The sequence below is a fragment of the Bidens hawaiensis genome, unplaced genomic scaffold, assembly GCF_021521415.1.
Source record: "Bidens hawaiensis isolate Kalapana, Puna unplaced genomic scaffold, B.hawaiensis_p1.1 tig00024420_1, whole genome shotgun sequence".
NCBI classification, from domain to species: Eukaryota; Viridiplantae; Streptophyta; class Magnoliopsida; order Asterales; family Asteraceae; genus Bidens; species Bidens hawaiensis.
Window position 1 is genome coordinate 367,501 of NW_027493845.1, and position 20,461 is coordinate 387,961.

The 20,461-nt window shown below is 37.1% G+C and overlaps 1 protein-coding gene across 1 annotated transcript; it reads left to right on the top strand.

The window, feature by feature from the left end:
- Positions 1–4,016: 4,016 nt before the first annotated feature.
- Positions 4,017–5,298, top strand: LOC143569197 (uncharacterized). The gene has a single exon (XM_077055167.1). The coding sequence runs from the start codon at positions 4,103–4,105 to the stop codon at positions 5,132–5,134; it is 1,032 nt and encodes a 343-aa protein (XP_076911282.1). The 5' UTR covers positions 4,017–4,102; the 3' UTR covers positions 5,135–5,298.
- Positions 5,299–20,461: the final 15,163 nt, after the last annotated feature.

Here is a 20,461-nt window from a genome sequence, read left to right on the forward strand (position 1 = left end):
CAGACTCTTGCTTCTTCGTAAAATACTTCCGTTTGTCGGCGACTGGATCTGTAAAAGCTTGAACTAACACAGCCCATTCGTTGTAAATACCATCGACCAGATAGTACCCGTACTTGAAGAGTTCTTCATTTGCAACAAAAGATTGAGGTGGTTCAACCCCGTCGATAAGGTCGTTGATCAAATGTGACTGATCGATAACATTAAGGTCGTTATTTGACCCAGCAACACCAAAAAAAGCATGCCAAAACCAAAGATCCTGTGACACCGCCGCCTCAAGTATGAGGGTCGGCCCTTCATGATCACCACGGTGGAACTGACCTCGCCAGGCCGTTGGACACATAGCCCATCCAACATGCGTACAATCGATGCGACCTAGCATCCCAGGAAAACCATGTTTTTCTGCGTGCACCTCATATATGCGTTGGATGTCATACGTTGTAGGTTTACGCAGATATCTCCGAGCGTAAGTCGATATGACTCCTACGTACAATATATATTAAAAAATGTAATAAATATTTAATAAAAAGTAAAATTAATGTTTTTTACCTTGGCAGAAAAAATGAAGGGATTCACGTGCAACCCTTTTCGACATCTGTAAATACTCATCCAAAGCGTCCGACGAGATGCCGTACGCTAGTTGACGGATAGCAGCCGTGCATTTTTGAAGAGGGGTAAAACCGGGAAGACCCCTAGCATCCTCCCTTTGTTGGAAAAAGGGATACCGTGCCTCTAAATCACTCGCTATACGCGTGAACAATTGCCTGCTCATTCGAAAACGAGTTCGAAAATCCGACTCCGCGTATACCGGTTGAGGGCTAAAATAATGCCTCATCAAAGTATCGTTAGCACCCGATCGATCACGATCACGAGGTGGTGCTCTAACCCTCGGGAGTCGGGGTTGATGGGCTTGATTTTGCAAGAGATTTACCACGGCTGCGGTCAAAACTCCCCCTACATGAAGAAGCAAATCATCCTCTTCGGAGGAGTCGGAATCAGACGAGTACGACGACATTATTTTAAAAAAAAAAAATGGGACGATGGGTTGTTTGGAGATTGAAGTTGTGTTTGATATGGTAAAAATGGGTTGATTTAGGGGTATTATATAGGATTTTGTAAAGGTTTTTTTAAAAAAGTTTGAAAGAAATGGGTAATATATAGGAAGTGTTGTATAAAGAAATGGGTAAGTTTGGTGTTTTTTGAAGTTGTGTTAAAGTGTTGTATAAAATGGGTAATATATAGGAGTAGAAAATTTTTTTTTTTTTTTTAAATTAAGAGCCAACGGCTCATTTAAGCTTTCAAACGGCTCTTTTCACCATTCCCCATGCCCCTCACGCTCAACCTGTCCCGCGAACCCCCTGGCGCCTGCCTCTTTTTCCGCGCTCGCGCCCCTCTCGCGCCCCTCTCGCGCCTCGGTGGTGTGGTGCTCGCGCCCCGGGGCGCGAGCGGCTGTCCTCTTGCGCCCTTTCTCACGCTCCACACCCCTCAGCCTAAGAACAAATTCACAAAACATGTACATGTGACGTGAAAAAAGATGAATGATCTATTTATAATAAAGAATATAAAAAGTACTAGGTTTTCTCATAGCAGACTAGCTTACGTGATTGTTACGTAAGCCTACAATCAAGTTTCAAAGACAAATAATTATAATTGTAGAGCTGTTGACCCGTATGTAATATCTGGAAATAGTGTCCGTATTCTTCAGCTTCATCTTTTGAACGTTGAACGTGTTCTCAATTACGAACGAGCTACGGAGTGTACGTGGGGATTTGAGATGTATTCAATGTAGAGTAAATTACTAAATTAAAAAAAAATACTCATTACCGAAATTATGAAACGTATTTTCAAATGCTGAAATTAAATCGAGTGTTGTATTTTTTTAAAGCCGTCATGCTATGTAACATTTCCATTAACAGAAAGTTAAATTTTAAGATTAGTCGCTTAATAAAAATGATTATTTTACCTTTACCCTTTAAAACATAAACTCATGTATTTATAGACTTTTAAGTTATAACAATTTTTTTAGTTATTATAAGTTTTAGTTAATCTTTTATTTTATAAACTTATTTTTTCAACCATAACTGACATGTCAAGAAACATGGTTGATCTAGTTGAGACTTGCTAAAGCAAACTATATATGGAAGAAGTCAAATAGTTCTTGAGTACGAGCATGTATGAAATGCCATAAAACACGAGCCATAATTGTTCAAACTGGTCCCCTACCAAACAAAGAGGACTATGACATTAGCTTCTGGCCTATAACACATCTGACTCCAATGAGCACACTAGCGTGGATCTTAGCGTTGATGATGCTTCGAAAACAATTGTGGACACTGAGATCAATCTCGATGATGAACTTGAAGAACTGCCTCGTCCAACCGGTCAAAAGAAGCTAAAGACAAACACAAAAAAAGGAAAGCGACATCGAAATCTGTCAACAAACACACCGAGTGAATGGGTTGAAAGAAGAAAAGGATGAATATGTCTAAACAACAAATGACGCCATTTCTGCTTAATCAACACTATAATATGCTAATGATGCACCATAACGGCATGAGTAGCTAGAGTGGTAGCGCATTTGGTGTTATGCAAATAAATCACAAAACATAATAAACTGTCAAAAAATTTTAAGTTTATTTTATATATGTTTATTTTTATTTACTTTGTGTATGTATTTATTTATATTTGACTTGTCTTTTAAGTTTTCTTACGGTTTCTAATCTTCTATTGTATTAAATTATATTTTCTAAATATATACAAAATATAAAAATATTAAAATAGTAAGAATGTGATTTGATGTATATAAAGTAGTTGTAAAAAAGGGTGATAATGTATCGTTTGAAAAGGGATGTAGATTGTAGAAGTAAATATCGTAAAAGAAGCTTCAAATATGATATGCCATATAATATGCTGGTTTGTGAGGTTTATTGTTACGTATGTTTTCTAAGAATATCCACAACGGGTTAAAATTTTGAGATCCTGATCTTATGTGCAATATTCAAGCGGACGAGGAGGTGACAAACCTCATTATTAGAGCATCTTCGATGGTGCTTACGTGGCTACCATTTGGATTACAAATGAAACCCACAAATTGATGCCCACCAGTAGAGGTAGCCACATGAGAGAGAGAGAGAGAACTATTTGAATGAACAAACTGTTACAACTCTATTGTGAGGGAGAAGGAACGGAGAGGAGAGAAGGGAGAAGATAAGAGAGAGCGGGGGAGGCGTATGTTGATGTAGAGTTGTTTGAATTGGCAAACAGTTGCAATCATTAAAGCATCTAAAATGAGCTTTAAATTAGGGCTGACAATTGAGTACTGTTTAAAACACGATAAGATATGTTAATAAAAAAAGTACGATATGTGATTTTTTTGTATTTTCTTAAATAACTGAAATAGTAGGCTAGACTCTATCAATTTCCCTTATTGATACACAAAACTTAAAACTGTCTTATAGTCATGTCATATAAAGTAATTAAACGAGTCGTATTCATGTTTGATATTTGTGTTGCGCGCATCGCTTTTAACCTGTTGAACTTGGCAAGACACGAATTGTCAACCTTACTTCAGATCCATATGCATGGATCCTTATTTCTCTCTCTCACTATATATATATATATATATATAATAGTTTAAATATGTTTTAATGGTTTAGTAAAGGTTTGTTGTAGAAAAAAATAAGGTTTTTAATAAAAATTTAAAAATTGATGTGACGGTGGTGTGTCTGTTTGTTTAGGTTTATTTTTACACATGCTATTACGAACGTGGTTTGTAGAACCACGGGTGTGGTTGGTAACTGTGGTGGGGTCCTTCTCTCACAAGAGCACAATGTGTATGTATACGTATGTAAGGAAATAATTAGTGTTTCTCAAGTAATAAAATACGAATTTAATGTAAGCGTAGCCATTTGTAAATCACATTGATCTTTCAAATTTCAACTATTCGTATTCAATACGTCTACAAATCTATCTATCTATCTATCTATCTATCTATCTATCATGACTTGTAATAACTAGAACCATTTAGAATCCCACATAAATAAAACCATTTTTAGTTTCCTCTCTCTTTTCTCTTTTCCCTTTCTCCCCTCACCCCACCACCACCATGGACTCTAGCAACAGCGGCAGCTTCCAATCTTCTAGCGGCGCAGCCGCCGGCGACACCGAAGAATATGACTCAAGAACTCATTCCAATATTAATAATATCTCATCTTTCTTAAATATTAACCCTACTACTACTAATAATAATAATAATACTTCCAACCACTTCAACCCTAATAACCTCAACCACCACCACCACCACCACCACTTCCTCCACCAACAACCACCACACCACCGTCAACCACCAACCGACACCACCTTCTTTAACCTTAACCCTATACCTACACAACCGGTTCTCCGACACGACAGAAACCTAGTATCAGACTTTGCTACCTACCCCATGATCAACTCTAACAACATGATGCATACAACCACAACCACATCCACAAAACCATCCACTGGATCAGAATCATCGGATCATCATATTCATAACAACATAGGAGTAACCTTAAAGAACCCGAAGAAACGCACACGCGCCTCCCGGCGTGCACCAACCACCGTACTCACAACCGACACCACTAACTTCCGGCAAATGGTTCAAGAGTTCACCGGCATACCCACCTCACCGTTCTCATCCACCACCACCACCACACCCTTATCCCGCCGTCTTGACCTTTTCCGGCCAACCGCACATAAACTCCAACAGCCGCCACCGTTTTTGAATCCCACGGTGGTGGCTAATAATATTATTGAGTCTAGTACTACCAATAATAATAATAATAATATCATTGCCGCCACTACTTCTGGTGGCTACCATTTACAACCTTCTAATATGCATGACTTCCAGAAACAACCTTCTACTTTGCTGGATTTACAAAACCCTATCTTATCTTTTCAATCTCTTTTACAATCCAATGATTTAAATGGGTTGCAAAGCTCTTCGAAAAGTTGGAGGGAGCAAAGTGACAAGTTGGGAAACTTTGAGGGGGACATTGGTCGTTCAAAGTTGGATACTGGTTTAGAACACATGGTTTCTTCTAGAAGTGGTGAAAAAGTTCAAGGTAATCAAGATTCATGGATTTGCCCTTCTGGTTAATTATCAAGATTGTTATTATTATTGTTATTATTATTTTTATTATTATTGTTGTTGTTGTTTAATAGTTTTAATTAATTTTTTCAAAGTTGTAGTGGTTCAATTTCTCATTAGTAACGAACACATAGGTATGACTATACATATATGAGTATTGATCAAGAAAATATAAGCACAAGTTGTTAAAATGAAAGTATTATGATCAAATAGGTTTTAAGTTTTGAGTTATTTGGTTGTATAATAGTAGTTGTGAGATTTGTTGAGACATTAACTGTCCTCGAGGTTTTACAATATACGGAGTATATTTTGTGTTTTATTGTTGAGTCCTTGTGAATTAAGCAAGATTAAACATTCATGTTTTGCTTGGTATTATATGGTTATTGTTGAAGATAGTTGTAACAATATTCATTGACTGTGCTCGAGGTTTTATAAGATATATTTTGTGTTTTATTGTTGACTACTTGTGAATTAAGCAAGAATAAACGTTTATTGTTTACTTGGTATTATATGGTTATTGTTGAAGTTAGTTGTAACAATATTTAGTTGTAGTGTTTCATGATAGTGAAATGTTGCTCTGGATGTTTTCAAAAAGAGTGATTCTGAATCCAACATGAGACTATGAGAGTAAATTAGCATCTACTTGATGCATGAATCGAATATGTATATTTTAGATGGTGGAGATGTATAGGTGATGGTTGTTATTAAGATGTTTTATTCGGACTGTGAATGTCCTTTCTCTGGTAGTCTGGTTATTGTAGCAAGTATAGGATATAGTTGTGACGCATGTTGGTGTACGAATGAATTCGTGTCACCATGTAGCATTTAATACTCTTAATTTATGCCGTTGAATCATTGCAGCCATCTTGCACTACGTTATATGTTCTTAGGCTGCGGGGTGTGGGGGGCTCTAATGGGGGCTTTAGTGGGAGCTCCAGCCAATAATATTATGACGTGTGGCAGAGAGAGAAACTGGATAAGGGGGGTGTTGGAGCCCCCGTTGGAGCCCCTGGCCCTGGTGTGGAGGGGCTCCAGCAGGGGCTCTAGCGAATTTTTTTTTAATTTTTTTATAAATATATTCAAACAACGTACTATTAAAAAAACTCATAAATTATTAAAAAAACACACATTAATAAAAAAAACACATTAATATCTAAAATTCAAATTACAAAAAAAAACATACTAAAAATTAAACAAACAATAATACTTAATAATAACACTAATCTAATACAAGATCATCGGGTCGCCTCGCCCACAAATGTTCAACCAACTCATGTCGAAGAACCCCGTGTATCTCACGGCTCTTGATATTTGCTATGTTATGAAGTCTTTGTTGATCACTGATTGTGGACGGTTGCGGCGGAATGTCACCTTGGTAGTTTTGGCAGATAGCTTTGCCCTCGTCTTCTAACGTCATGTTGTGTAGGATCAGACACGTGTAGACGACGTCCGTTATCCTCTCCCGAGTCCAATAACGTATCGGGTTCGCCAGTACATAATATTGTTTTTTAATAGCTCCAAAAGCTCTTTCAATATCTTTTCTAGCAGACTCTTGCTTCTTCGTAAAATACTTCCGTTTGTCGGCGATTGGATCTGTAAAAGCTTGAACTAACAAAGCCCATTCGTTGTAAATACCATCGACCAGATAGTACCCGTACTTGAAGAGTTCTCCATTTGCAACAAAAGATTGAGGTGGTTCAACCCCGTCGATAAGGTCTTTGATCAAATGTGACTGATCGATAACATTAAGGTCGTTATTTGACCCAGCAACACCAAAAAAAGCATGCCAAAACCAAAGATCCTGTGACACCGCCGCCTCAAGTATAAGGGTCGGCCCTTCATGATCACCACGGTGGAACTGACCTCGCCAGGCCGTTGGACACATAGCCCATCCAACATGCGTACAATCGATGCTACCTAGCATCCCAGGAAAACCATGTTTTTCTGCGTGCACCTCATATATGCGTTGGATGTCATACATTGTAGGTTTACGCAGATATCTCCGAGCGTAAATCGATATGACTCCTACGTATATAAAATAATCTATAAACATATAATATATATTACAAAATGTAATAAATATTTAAAAAAAAATAAAATTAATGTTTTTTACCTTGGCAGAAAAAATGAAGGGATTCACGTGCAACCCTTTTCGACATCTGTAAATACTCATCCAAAGCGTCCGACGAGATGCCGTACGCTAATTGACGGATAGCAGCCGTGCATTTTTGAAGAGGGGTAAAACCGGGGAGACCCCTAGCATTCTCCCTTTGTTGAAAAAAGGGATACCGTGCCTCTAAATCACTTGCTATACGCATGAAAAATTGTCTGCTCATTTGGAAACGAGTTCGAAAATCCGACTCCTCGTATACCGGTTGAGGGCTAAAATAATGCCTAATCAAAGTATCGTTAGCACCCGATCGATCACGATCACGAGGTGGTGCTCTAACCCTCGGGACTCGAGGTTGATGGGCTTGATTTTGCAAGAGATCGACCACGGTTGCGGTCAAAACTCCCCCTACATGAAGAAGCAAATCATCCTCTTCGGAGGAGTCGGAATCAGACGAGTACCACGACATTTTTTTTAAAAAAATTTGAGAAGATGAATTGATTTTGGGTGAAGGTTTGAAGTTGTGGTATAAAAATGGGATGAAATGAGGTATTATATAAAAAAAAACGTTTTTTTTTAATTAAATAAGAGCCAACGGCTCTTTGAAACACCACCAACGGCTCTTTCTCCCTTCCCAATGTCACTTTACGCCATCCTCAGCCGCTAACCAGCTTGCGCCTGCTTTGTTTTTCGTGCTCGCGCCCCGATAGCGCCCCTCTCGCGCCCCGGTGGTGTGGTGCTAGCGCCTGGGGGCGCGAGCGGAGGGGCTCTAGCACCCCCGTTGAAGCCCCACACCCCTCAGCCTTAGTGGGTGGTATGCCATAGGTAAATATTAGTATATATGATAAACAGGGGCGGACCCACATTGTGTGGATCGGGGTCCCGGGACACAAATGTTTTTTAAAAATTTATTAGAAGCGGTATATTAAATTTTTTGAGGACCCCATAAGATTTAATACTTGGAACCCATACTATTAATGTTGATGTGGTCTGGTGGAAAGTCCCTTGTTTTATCTTTGAAAGGTCATGGGTTCAAGTCTTACAAGGCTCAGTTTTTGGTTTTTTGTGTTAATTTTTAGTGTTAATCAATCATTTGATTGCTAATGTTGCAATGATAACTTTGGAAACATTCAAACACCTCTAAAATACATATCATTGTTTTCAACTTTATGCATGGTTTTCTTTAGAAACATTCAAACACTTTAAAATATCAGGTTTATTTTTCACTAGTTTAAGTTAATGGTTTTCAACACATGCTTATGAAAGGGTGGATCTAGGTTCTATCTCAAAAATGTTTAAGAAAGGGAAAACAAAGTGTTTATGTGTCAACCCGACCCATTTTGACCCGTTCAGGTAGTGATGATTGAAAAGAAAGTTTTATTATGATATTGTTTTTTATTATGTTCTTCGCCTCGACCCGATCTGAACAACGACCGACCCGAAAAATTTGAACACCGAAAATATGGGACCCCATTGGCAAAAAATCCTGGGTCCGCCACTGATGATAAATATGATGCTCCCATACAGGGAGTGATAAAAGTATGCTCCATATGGGATGAACAAGCAATGAGGTGGAAACTTGGTACCAAAGGAAATATTGTATATATGCCCCTTTTGGTGCCAGTTAAAACGACCGCAAAATGAAATAAATGTAACACTCCTGTACTAGGTACCTTACAACGGTTAAATTTACTCATAATATGTAGTTCTCAAAGAAAGGTTAGATTTACTCATAATATGTAGTTCTCAAAGAAAGATTTCATTCATTATGTAGTGAAAGCATTTAACTATTCAGCATACAACATAAAACACAACTTAAATGTTGTCTTTAAAGGGATGTCAATCTTTTGTCCGGATAGCCTGTTGATGCCATTCGTCCTAGCACATTGACAAATGCAATCAGTTTGATGCAAATATTTAAAGTCAGCTACGTTGAGTGAGTTATAGTTTTACTTAACGATCATATTGTCATAACTTTAACGAAACACATGACCTAACGATGTAACAAGTCGTATTGTAACATCGTCAAAATGTAACATACCATAATGGCATAATATAACACACAATCATAGCATTCTTACCATTTTCTTGAGCACGTACATGGCTCACTGACCTCCTAATACTCAGAGTGATGAATACATACAAGGCTCACCGACCTTAACTATACCCATATGTTAGTACGTACAAGACTCACTGGCTTTCCCTATTATTACACGTAAATCCTTCGTATTCTTAAATTAGATACATGTACTCGACTATTTTACCCTTTCCATTTCATAAAATTATTACTATTTGTGAATGTGCTTACAAGTTCATTCTTTAAAACACTGGCTACACGTCAAAATCTTTATTTCTTTTAACGTCATTACTTGAATATGCACACCGCTCCAAAATGTAACATAAAAAGGCATATAGAAACTCGCCTGATATTGTAAACTTCTTAACTACGTGGTATGACTTCCTGATTGGACCCTTGATTGACTATAAGGTTCACACTTTTAACTATCAACATTCACATCAAGCGAGATCTTCAAGTATGGCATTATACAAAGTATTCGCTTATCGTAGTTCTTGTTCACACACTTAGTTTTCGCTAAGCTCAAGTTTTTCGCATAATTACCTTGTTTCCAGTTGCCCTATTTTCGCTATTAATACATTTCGCTTGTAATAAGTGAAAACTATGCTTCTATGTGAAAACTATTCATTTTAATAAGTGAGAACCACTATGTGAAAACTTTCATCCTAACGCAAAAACCAACTACTGAGCGAAAACTAAATCCTAATGTGAGAACTAATAGAAAGCAAAAGGTTACACTTGGGTCGTGAAAACCCTAAATCAAGCTTCAATGTCGAGTCTGAACGTTAAATCCCTTAAATGGATCATGCTTGCAACTTTGACATTCCTTAGGGTCCGTTTTTCGCTACTATCGTGTTCCCATGTAAAACCATACGTAAAATCATGATATTTTCTCTAAAACTAACCTTAAAATCGAACTTCAATTTGGTTGATGAAGATAATGATGTTCCCGAGTGTTTGAGCTCGTATCCACAAGGGGTTATTTGCCAAGTATGATCCTTTACAACTTGTAATTGAAATTTAACCGAAAACGGGTATATGAGCTTGAGCCATGCATGACTTTCTTGCTAGCCCGCACTCAAGTAAGAAACTTGAAGATAAAAGATTAACGAGGGTGGTGGCTAAGGTTTTAGGGTTTTATTCCTAGCATTTCCATATATTCCTATGAGATCATTGAAATTTGCTTTCCCATGTCTTCCTATTAGATCATTGAATTACACATCATAATCCAAATCTTATTTTCTTATATATATTCTTTCTAATTAAGGAAATTTGGTATCGTGAGGACTATAATATTAATATTATTATTATTTTATGTTATTATTATTATTATTGTTATTTTTATCATCATCATCATCATCATCATCATCATCATTATTATTATTATTATTATATCAACGTCAAATCTTTATGATATATTTTCACACGATGGCATTTTTATATATAAAAGAAAAACCATGTTGTGTGAGTTGTTATCTAGTGAATAAAGTATATGTTATATTTATAGTTTGCAGGATTACGTGTATTTATAATGGATACGCTATGGTTATTGATAATGTGTTCGTTATGAACTTTATTGATATCTTTTGGATTAATAATATCTTAAAATTTTTGAACTGTATTAATTTTTCGTTTAACTAGCTTTTCTGATAATGCTCCACCTTGGTATAATGTTAGGCCTAGATCCAATGTATCGCATGATTATATAGTCGCCTTCATATTATCGCCAAATTAAATATAAAAACTTATACAAGATGATTAATTTAATACGGAGGAATCAACGATCATAACCAACTAACTTAACTAACCATCTAATTTATGTACTTTCTTTTTTACTAAGATGTTCTCTTTTCTACCTAAGTAATTAATATATCAACCAAGGACAATATATTTATATAATCTCAGTCACTTTCAACGCAAAACCCATATAAGTGCATAGAGACCGGATACAAACACCGAGACAAAAACTGATGTATCAACAACGATAACCAGTTTTCGTAGTGTTGATCAATAACAGTGAAAAAGAAAATGAGGTGGTTAGCCAATTAGATAAATGTCTTCCTTTATTTGTTTGATCTCTACTTAAAACTTATTATATATTTAAAGTAAACTTCCACATATACGGCAAATATATTTTCCATCAAGGCATACCTCAGCTATGTTATTTAGTTTTATTCATTTATAACTTTCAAAATACATTTAACTATGTAAGTAACAAAGAAAATTGATAAATTTACACATATATGGCCTTTATTTTTTATATATTTTCTTATACTTTTCTTTTAAGGGAATATTTTGATATATTTATGTTTTTTTCTCATATAAAATTAAAAAAAAACATATAAAAACAGATAGGATAAGTATCTCATAATATACCATTTCATAATTAATTGTTATAAAATAAATATCAGTAAAGCTATATTTTATATTTATAGATAATTTTAGTATATAGTATCTTATACTCTTATATGTATTTATCAAACATATGAAACAGGGCAATACGTAAACTCAATTTATATGTCGTATTAAATTTAACGGGTTATTATAATTATTATTACTATTATTTGAACCAATATTATAGGTTTTGTAACGGCACCAGTATCATAGTTCATGTTTATTAAGTTTTAGTAATAAATGTAAATAAAGTGTCACAAATGTCCATTTTAAGGTTTGATAGTGTTTTTAGGTTCTCTAGTGTTGATGTGAGTTTGTCATGATGGTGTATGGACATTATCATAGTCATCTTGACATCTTTACACATTGAAATCATGACCAAATATTATCCTTATGATTTTATTTAATTATTACAGAAAATATTATTTTATGTTCACATTTATTTATTTTACAGAAATCAACATGTAGTGTAATAATGTATATTAAATAAATAATAAAATTAGTTAAGCAAAGTAAAATTTCATTTAAATCTTCGGAATTAGATGGGCCATACTAACACGCAATCCAACAAGCCCTGCTTCTAAGATGGGCTATTCCATTTAAGCCTACATTCTATTATCAACTTGGCCCATAACATTCAATGTTTTTATAAACCTCACTTTATTATTTTTATATATATATATATTATTTTGCTAATATATAACTTTAAAGACATAAAACTATAAGGGGGTGTTTGGTAGAGGGATTTGATTGGGGAGAAATGGAATTAGAAATATTTCTTTTGTTTGTTTTCCACTTTTCATTTCTATTTCTCTAAAACTAGAGAATTCCATTTCTCTTTAAAACAAAAAGAAATCCATTTCTCAGCAGCCTCCTCATAGCATGTCACCACCTCGTCTCCGACCACCACCTCGTCTCCGGCCACCACCCCGTCTCCGGCCGCCACCTCGTCTCCAAGTCTGCAACCGCCACCCCGTCTCCACCGTTCGCAGTGGTGAACACAGAGATGGTAACCGGTTGTAGGTTGCAGGTGGTACGGGTGAACGGAGATTAGGGTTTCAAGTGGTGGTTCGTGGTAGGTTAGGGTTTTCAGATGGTCGGGTGATTGTGGTCGCAGGTGGGTGACAGTGGTGGTGGAAATCGGCGGTGGTCGCAGGTGGCTTCTGATTATCATCATCATCATCATCATCGCCACCACAACCACCACCACAAAATCTCCAAAGAGGCAGTGATGACAGATCTGAGCCTCCTTTTTCTATATCTTATGTTTCAAAAATTTGAATCTTTTTAATTTCTTGTGTACTGTGGTTGAAGAAGGGGATTTGGTGGCGGCAGCCGGTGGTGGTGGGCTGTGGTTGAAGAAAGGGCTGTGGTGGTGGTGCTGGTGGTGTGGGGTTGTGGTGGTGGGGCTGGTGGTGGTGGTGGGGCTGTGGTGGTGGTGCTGTGGTGGTGGTGGGGCTGCGGTGGTGAGTGGTGTCAGGTTGGGTGGAGGTGGGGTTGGGTATGGAAGAGTTCTCTGTTTATTTTCTCGTGTACCAAACAAGAGAAATGATTCTCATTCTTCATACCAATTCTCTTTCTCTACAATTCCATTTTCATTTCTATTTTCTCTCCTTTTCCATTCTCTGTACCAAACACCCCCTAAAAGTAACTAGTGGGACCAAAACTTCAGGTCAAGTGGTCGTAATTAAGATTTTTTACATTAATTTTGACACCCTAGCGATAACAGCTTACAAGATAATAACATTTTAGATACTTCTTAATAGAAGATTTGATTTGCATAAGAAAATAAAAGGATGGTTGTTTTTAATCCCATTTAAAGTTACAATTTATTATTTTTATTTTTTAAGAATGCTAGTTTTTTAATGCATGATATACAATGCCTTCGAAGTAAAATATGAACACTGTTTATATGATTTTCATTATATGTATTTGTTGATGCCAAACCAAATATGATATATCACCGGAATTTCTGTGATCATACGAAGCTTTAAAAAATTTGGATGTCTCAATATTGACCATGTTTTCAGAACGTGTTCGGTGGCTAATCGGATTTGGGGTCTTATTGCTTCTTGGCTTGGCCTTCCGTTGTCTTCCTCTTTGGATCCGATTGAGCTTATGTCTTGGTGGGACTTGTTAAGAGTTCAAACTCATAAGAAAGATTTGATTGAGATGATTATTTTTGTCACTTGGTGGATTATTTGGAGATTCATAAATGACTTGGTATTTGAGAAGACTCGGCATAACAAAGAAACGCTATTTGATGAATTTTACATTTCTCGTTCTTATGGTATAGTAGCAGAAATCGTAAATGTAATATTTCTAAGATCGAGTGACTTAAGAACCCTCTATTGTATTTGTAATGTTATGTGTTTTTTTTTGTTCTAGCTACTTGCTATGACTGTTTTTTTTTATTTATATAAAATACCGCCTTTAAAAAAAATATCGAAACAACAAACGCCTGAAAAAGAACCTCCGTTGTTAAGTTGTGACTGATGGCACCATTTAGACACACAAAAGAATATAAAATATACAATTTAGACAAGTCGTGTTTTGTGATTATTCATGTTGTTGTACAATATATTGTTACGATGATACATACAGCTAGAACCCATTTTATCTTCACGGAGATTTGACCTTGCAAGTATGTTTCTAATTCGGTTTTCGGGCAGCGATCATGATAAATCGTCCATTTCTAACATAGGTGTAATTCATCAGTCCATAATTTGAACACACGTCTTTCAACTCACTTTCGGAAAGGCAAACATGACTCCCTGATATATGCCTGTAAGCCTACAATCAAATAGTATAGACATCACTCCATTGATAACTCAGATTCTCCCTTTTTCTGAGGTACCTCAAAATAAACGTTTTTGGCTTGTTTCATAACATGTCAAGTTAGATTGTGTTGACTCGAAATTTTTTGTTTTCTTTTAGAACTCTTCGTATATGTAACATCTATGGATTTTTCTTGTTAATAAACGCTAGTTTTGTTTTCTCATTTAATAAAGTTCTCGTATTCATTTCATCGTCTACATTTATTATTGTTGAATTATATGCGTAATTATATGATCCTATGTTTATTTCATCATAAACATGCTTAATTGTTAATATGACACGTTGAACTGGAATGCCTAGATTAATATTTTGTTATAATTAATTTTATCACAAGTATTAAATTAATCATTTGATTTAAAAATGAAATATTCTAGAACCTTCTTAGTTAAACTTGTTCCTTAAGTTAATTTATCTAATCTTATTAGTTTGAAAAAAAAGAGTTTGTAAAAGTGCCGTGCACTTTAATGATGCACACACACATACATTTATTATTATTATTATTATAATTAGTTATTACTATTACTATTATAATTATCATTATTAATATTTATTATTATTATTGTTTATCTCTTAATCTTTAAACAAATTTTATCTCTATCTCAATTGTATTCAAACCTCCTTACCTTCACTATAAATAGAAGCTTACCTCCACTATAAATAGAAGCTCTTATTCTCATTATTTTTCACACCAGATCCCATTCTCTTTTCTCTCTAAGCATAAACAAGTAAATCTTTATAATTATTTTTCTTTTCATTGTTGTTTTTATACACTTTTGCTTTCTATCATGAATTTCTTCTTGTTTATTCTTATGTTCTTGAGTTTTCCTTGAATCTTCATAGTTGTTCATATACCCTTATCATGATCATCATATAAAATTGTTAATAAAACCCTTAATTTTTGCTTTAAAGATTATGATTATCATGTTATTCCAAGAAATCACAATTATTTTCTCAAGATCTTGGATTAAAAGTATAATTTTTCCATTAACAACTATGAATATTTTTATGATCTTCAAAAACTCATAAAGATCATAAATTATAATATTTACGCTTTAAACCCTATACTTTCATAAATGTCAATAAACGTCCTAAACTATAATATTTACACTTTGAACCCTATACTTTCCTAAATGATAATAAATACACAAAACTATATTGTATTACACTTTTTAACCTCGTACTTTCTGATTAATCAAAATCATTTTAAAACATTTTGAGTTAGTATACAAATAGAGTATAAACTGGGTATGTATGTATCTGACGAGCAAACGGTTCTTCCTAAGGCAAGAGTGGCATAAATAATCCCATTGGACCCTTGACTCTTACCTGGGAATCAACTTGCTGGAGGTCATGCTCTTGGTTTAGAACATTCTAGTATGCGACACTCTAACTAATTTAAAATCGAAACTTAATCTAGGGCATCCCGTGACCGGTTCAACTAACTCTTGCTTGTGTTCGTGTTCATCTCTCAATCAAGGTGAGTTCATAGCCCCTTTCACATGTTTTAAATGTTTTATACTTTGGGGTGGAAACATGCAACTTATTCTATGTTTAATAAATGCTATTTGATTCAAGTTTTATTCATAATATTCATTGTGTGTGATCATTACGAGTATATACTTAATCGCATGTACAACCATTAACTTGTTAAGCCCGTGGTAGTATGATGATAGATCTATTGGCCTGACCCGCCCACTCAGGCCTCAGGTAGAGGTCTGTGTAACACCCCGACCGATGGCGGATTATACATCGGGGCGCTACGAATTGTTTCATTACTCGTGACACTATTTGGGTGTCAATATTTAACAAATACATTTCATTGCGCATGCGCATAACACACCATAAAGTAACATAAATCACATATCATAACTCATAATATTCAAATATATAAATTTGTCTTGTTATATTTTAAACTAGGTCCAAAGTAAAAGAAAACATCCTACGTGTTCTCGAGTTTCCAAAAGCAGCTACAGCAAACCTGAACAATGTGTTAAAATAAAACGTCAACACTTGCGTGTCGGTGAGAAATCAAGTTTAATAGATATAAATAGATAATAACAAAGCACTGCGCGCAACATGTGTATAACTGGTGTTCAACATAGTGTGTAAACAGATTGTGATCAAGCCTAAATAGATCATAGCTCATAGTTCATAGCGTGCTCCAAATCGAGCAAAAACAAATAATCATTCGTGTATGTGCAAACAAATCAAGAAAATCGTAACAATAGGTCTCCCGTGTTTATCTAATGGATCCATGAAAACTTCGGAATAGGCCGATCAAAGCGGTTAATGATCAACACATAAATATACAACACTAGTAAACGTCCATAACACATGGGTTTTGCGCACATAATTTCATAAACAAGTTTAAGACTCAAGTTGTACGAACACATGAACATCCCAAAACGTTAAAAATAAAAGGGGATTAGGTACGAGATTACTCACTTGTAAAAGGTGCGTTGAAAGATAACGTAAGAACCAACTTTTAAACAAGCGAAAGTTAACCTATAAATAAGAGGTTATTGGTTTAACGATTGGTTTTTATGTCTTGAATATATGCAAGTCACTTAAACAAAATATATATTTACCGAGATTTCTGGGCAGAAAAGAAGAGAAGACGGATTGCAAAGAGGGGAGTGGAGGCGTCGCTGAGGATCTTCGGCTGAGAGTAAGGGAGAAAGATTTTGGGGAGTGTTTAAGTGTTTGAGTGTAGTGTTTAATTATCCAAGAAATTAGTTTTATTTATAGGAAAACCCTAGGGAACACATCCCTTGAATTGGGGAAAAAGATCTTATCAAATCAAAGCAAAAGATATCAAAAGCAAGAGATATGGTGGCAGCTGCAGGGGATGGGGAAGGCTGACAGGTTACTGTTCATAGCATGGGAGGGGTCAGTCAAAGTACTGTTCAAGACATGGAAAAGAAGATTTTAAAAGATTATGCCAGTTACTTTTTCTAACAACCAAGAGGGTTGGTAAGCAAGCTGCGCCGAAAGTGACTTTTCGGACAAATGTCAGATCTGGCCTACTGTGCCCATACCTTGGCAGGTATAGCACAGAAGATAAGATATTTCAAAAGCATACAGGCTGGCTTAAACTGGAGAAAAGACTTAAGTGTCTAGCGCGAGAAGGCTTGAGTGCGCGAGGGCGAAGGCAGACAGAACAATCCTTAGCGCGCCGCGGGAAGAACTACAATCCTTTGCGCGCCGCGGGAAGAGTTCGTCTCGCGTAACGCAGGAACAGCTGGTCTTCACGCAGGCTTCCTTGTAAGGAGTCTGGCGCGTGGAGCTGCGCAGACATCCTTAGGCGGGAAGAACCAAAGGACAAGCAAAGAGTTAAGAGAAAAAGGGGCGGGACGGCGGAAGGGAATTATTATTATCATTATTATTATTAGTAATATAAATATATATATATATTTGATAAATTTATAAAGATTATAATCAAATTTTAAATCTTAAAATCGGATCCGAAAACGGGTACCTGGGTCGGGTGTAGGTTCCTGAACGCGGATCGTACACGGGAAATCTCTAACAACGCAGGTGCGGAATCCCTGCGTATATAGGTACGAGTGTAGATATTGTAGAGATTGAATACACGAACAATGAACACGAGCTATAAGGTAAACACGTTATATTGAATAACTAAACACGTGACAGTAGGTCACTGTTACAGAGAACAAAACGAAACAAAGCGTAACCAAAAACCCTAACTCACGTCTTCTTCTGTTTCGGCTGAAACAGTGTATTTAAACACGACAACTTCGCCACTGGCGAAGTTGTCAGTAACCTCGCTAAATCAGCAAGTTCGCCATAGCGAACTTGCTGATAACTTCGCTAGTTTACAAAACAAAACATAAACAAACCATTAACTATATTACAGACTCGATAACAAATACTAGACTATGAACTACTGACAAACATGTACCAACAGACTCCCCCTTGGCAGTAGCTTCATATCTTGATCTCTGAGTCTTGTAATCTTGCACTTTCACGCGTGCGCCCCTTCTCTCACACAAACCGACACAACTCCTTGATATTTCCTCGCTTGATCCTTCCAAGCAGGAATGTAGAAGATCTTCTTGTTGTTCAGCACTTCCAGATCAGCCTGCGATAGATTAACAAGATGCATCGGGTCATAAACCCGAAGAACTTCTTGTTCGTCCTCATCTTCCATAACCGCCTCAGCTGTCTCGCAATCCACATACCACCATTTCAGATCTGTTAGGACATTCTTGGGCATGACTCTCATTGGTACTTCCTTCAGATGTCGGACTGGTTTATACTTCATAACCATCCATGGTTTTCCGTCAGCCCTCATTCCCCTATCTTTATCTTCTATCAATCTTCCTTTCTGAGGCTTTAGCAGTTCAAACTTTTTGTCTTTGATGGCTTCTTTCCAGACGATCTTTTCAATAATTCTCGCCATATTATCGTTACTTCTGTTAATTAGCCCCAGTCTTGCTAACTCTTTCACCTCGCATTCCGGTAGGGAGTTTAGAGATCTCAATAATCTTTTAAAGTATTGAATGCCGTCGTACCTTTTGATCACAAATAATTTCAACTCTTTGTCGTACAACCAGCATATAATACCTTTCTTCGACTCTGCATAGCCCTTTATATTATACGTCTTTCTAAACATTGTTGGCACTGCAGGCTTCTTAGTTTTAACAAACCATTGAGCACACCCTTCTTTCCAATTTGGTTGCTCCTCCCATACCGTATCATCTACCACATTCTCATCTCCCAAATCTGCTCTTTCAACAGCTGGAATCTCATGTTCCACTGCGTCATCCACGATCTCTCCTTCTTCCAACACATTCACCACATCAATATTTTCTCCAATCCTTTCAATTTCCTCCACGGGCAACACATCATCGTCATCATCATTCACAAAGTCATCAACCTCCTCCTCATCTAACTCCTTCAAAGCATCGATGACGTCTTCAACATCAGCATCGTCATCAACATCCACAACATCATCACCCGCTGCATCAGTTGACTCCCCCTCAGCTGTGGAAGCCCCAAGATCCTGAGAGGTTCTTGGCAGCTCACCACCTGCACCCGAAGGTGCGTTGGGATCATCGTCATGATCTTGTCGTCTCTTTGTCCTCAACTCATCGCCCCTGCAAGTCGTCTCCCCCTGAGATGCCAAGAATTCCTTGAAGGCATCGATAGTTCGTCCGTGTTCTACCAGGAGGGCGGCTTGGATTTGATTGGCTTCCACCAGGCGGTCAATGGTCTTCGATTGTACAGCAACAATACGCTCCAGCGAAGCAATCCGTTCAGAGTCTGAAGCAGGCGTTGGAGTTGGTGGAAAAGTAGCAGCTGAAGTGACCGCAGGTGGTACACTAGGTAACCCTGCAGTTGTTGTAATTGTTGAGTCGACGAAGCGTGCAACTACCACCGGGGGATCAACCAGTTGGGGTGGTAGCGACACAACTGCTGGTGCCGACGCCTCGACCGTAGTAACCTGTGCAGTAGTAGGCAATAGAGACATACCTGACAAGGCAGGCGGAGCAAATCGTACGAACCTTGAAGTCTCCCCCGCTCCAGTGACCATACCTTGTCGTTCTCGACGTGAGCGTTTCAGCACAAGTCGGACTGCCTCTTCCTCATCTTCATCATCTTCATCCTCATTCACAGCCCTCGGTCGCTTACCCGATATCCTCTCCCGAGTCACCAACAACCGTCTGGCCTCAGCAAATGTTTCATCCAGCTCGGTTTCAGCTACCGAAGTAGCCGCTGAGGTAGTACCCAAAATCTGAGAACCCGAGAGATCCATATCGAACAGACCGTGTCCACTGAAGGCAGCATCCAGATCAATGTTTGCAGCAGCAGACACAGCCTGCGATGAAGTAGCTGGCACAGCAGCAGAAGTGACAACAGGCGCAGCTGATACAGCATGAGGTGCTGCCGCCTG

Excerpts from the sequence above, each read along its gene's own strand:
- LOC143569197 (XM_077055167.1), top strand. The coding sequence starts at position 4,103 with ATGGACTCTAGCAACAGCGGCAGCTTCCAATCTTCTAGCGGCGCAGCC.